At 37.4% G+C, this 2047-nt stretch overlaps 1 protein-coding gene across 4 annotated transcripts in view; it reads right to left on the reverse strand.

The window, feature by feature from the left end:
* Positions 1 to 2047, reverse strand: part of PAN3 (poly(A) specific ribonuclease subunit PAN3) — an 83767-nt gene that overhangs the window by 25863 nt on the left and 55857 nt on the right. For all 4 annotated transcript variants that reach the window (XR_003573408.1, XM_027903040.1, XM_027903042.1 and 1 more), the window contains 2 exons: positions 1388 to 1445; positions 163 to 324 (listed from right to left, as the gene is read on the reverse strand). Coding sequence is in view for 3 of the 4 variants with exons in the window: in XM_027903040.1 (XP_027758841.1) it covers positions 163 to 324; positions 1388 to 1445 (220 nt within the window). In the remaining variant the exon portion in view is untranslated. The remainder of the gene's footprint in view (positions 1 to 162; positions 325 to 1387; positions 1446 to 2047) is intronic.

Here is a 2047-nt window from a genome sequence, read left to right on the forward strand (position 1 = left end):
CCTAGGAAAAAACCAAAACTCATGGTTTAAAGTGTCATGTTTTAGACGAGAATTTTTTACTCTAACTTTTCTTCTGAAACTACTGAAAAGCAACCAGACATTAAAATATGACTAGTGTGTTTAAGAATGCTAGTCCTATTGTGACAACTCAAATTTTCTCACCATGTATCCTCCGAAGGCAATACGGCAGGTCATCTTTGCTATTTACAGCTTTATAGCATGATGTAATGTACCCAAAGTTGCTTGTTTTCTGTATCCGATTGGGTGGTGGCAGTGGTTCCAAAGGGAAGAGACTGTGGTAGCTGTCCACTTCTGCAGGAACTGCTAAAATCAGTTTATACACAGAAACACATTAGGCTTCAGTTAAGTTATTAGAGCAGCAGAGAAAATTAAAATTGCTGTCATTAATACATAAATTACGTACACCATCTTTTAGGTGCATGTAAAGTAAAATTCACTATTTTTGCTTTAATACCAACATATAGGTTCCTAGAAGTGATTCAATAGAGCTAAAATAACTGTCTTCAGGAAAACAGTTACACCAAGTAAAAAATCAACAGAATAGATGCACAGTTTCACCTGCCATTTTCTCATTTACCTTAGAAATTCACCCTTCTGAATGACATTTGTTATTTTTTCTGCACTGATTCATAAATAAGCACCAATTTCCCTACAGAGTTCATACCACAGTAAGAACCCCATTTTCATCACAAAAAGAACCAAATCTCAGTCTTTTCTATTTGAACATGCTGGTTTAGAAAACAGGGAGAGAGATGTGCTGAAGGTTTAAAAATCAGATTAAGATTACCCTTGCAAGAAGAGATACACTTGTACTTCATCTGCATTAAAACACTAAACTGCATCTTTTTAACTGTATCATTATCATATTATACACATATCTGAGAAGTAAAGATACTGCAACCAAAAACTATTTAAATAAAGTTGAGCACAGTCAATTGCAAATTACTCCAAAACCAAATTACAGCGAATAGCATATGGTTCTCTTGCCTGACAACTAGTACACAGCCTTCTGATATACCAACCAATTCACTTCAAAACAAACTGCTTTGACAGTTACATATAGTCTTTGAAAAATATATGAATCATTTAAAGGAATAACTAATATGTACCAACTAAGACAAATCACTCTTCACAAGGCTTTATTGCCTTAATGCTTTTTCCTGTCTCAGCAATTTAAAGTAAATTAGAAGGGGGGGGGGGGAAATCCTATTTCTGAAAAACTTTCTATTTGGTTACCCACAGCCCAGGCTGATGGCTAAGGTTTCATGAAAAAGTAAAAAGAGGTGGTGTTTTCTGAAAGATCTTGAATACACATGGTTGCAGAACAATATGGTGATAGTGTAGTTTATAAGAAACACTTACTTACCAGGAATATCAGCCTGATCCATCTGGGCCATAGTTATTAGGTGTCTGTTGATCAGTTCCTGAAGGAATAAGTCAAGTTTTGAACATTATAATTCAGTTCATCATTTTTGATAAGTTAAGAGTACACTGTCTTTGATGTAGTAGCTATCGGTACTAAAACAGAGAACTAATTCAAGTGTCCAGGGTGGAGGGAGTCAGGAGAGCACTAGCTTGAAAATGTTAATGACAAAATACATAAATTCTTGAAGGAAGGAGCTGCAGAAAACATTTGCTATAGCCAGCATTGACAAAAGCACCTACTACAGAAAAGTTGAAATAAGTAACACTCACAGCCAGCCCTGAGAAGGGCTCATAAACTAACACCTGCAAACGCTTTCATTTCAGTGGGAGATTTTAAAACTGAATAGGATTGCAGCTTAAAAGAATGACACATAAGTGAGCTCATGCCTAACAAAACAATACACTAGTTATAAATGGCCAGTCTCTTCGCGAACGAAGAACCAGGGAAGGTCTTTCCACCTTCCAGCCTGCGCATTGGATTTTTTAGGTGAGACACAGTGTGCGCGGAACTGAGCCCACCCTTTAATCCTGAGGTTCATCTGCCGGGGCCAAGCACGCTTGGACGGTGGCAGTGAGGTCCTCAGGACGTAGATGGATTGCC

Source organism: Empidonax traillii, unplaced genomic scaffold, assembly GCF_003031625.1.
Source record: "Empidonax traillii isolate 1590-97213 ecotype Southwest subspecies unplaced genomic scaffold, ASM303162v1 scaffold926:size687835, whole genome shotgun sequence".
In the NCBI taxonomy this organism is placed as follows: Eukaryota; Metazoa; Chordata; class Aves; order Passeriformes; family Tyrannidae; genus Empidonax; species Empidonax traillii.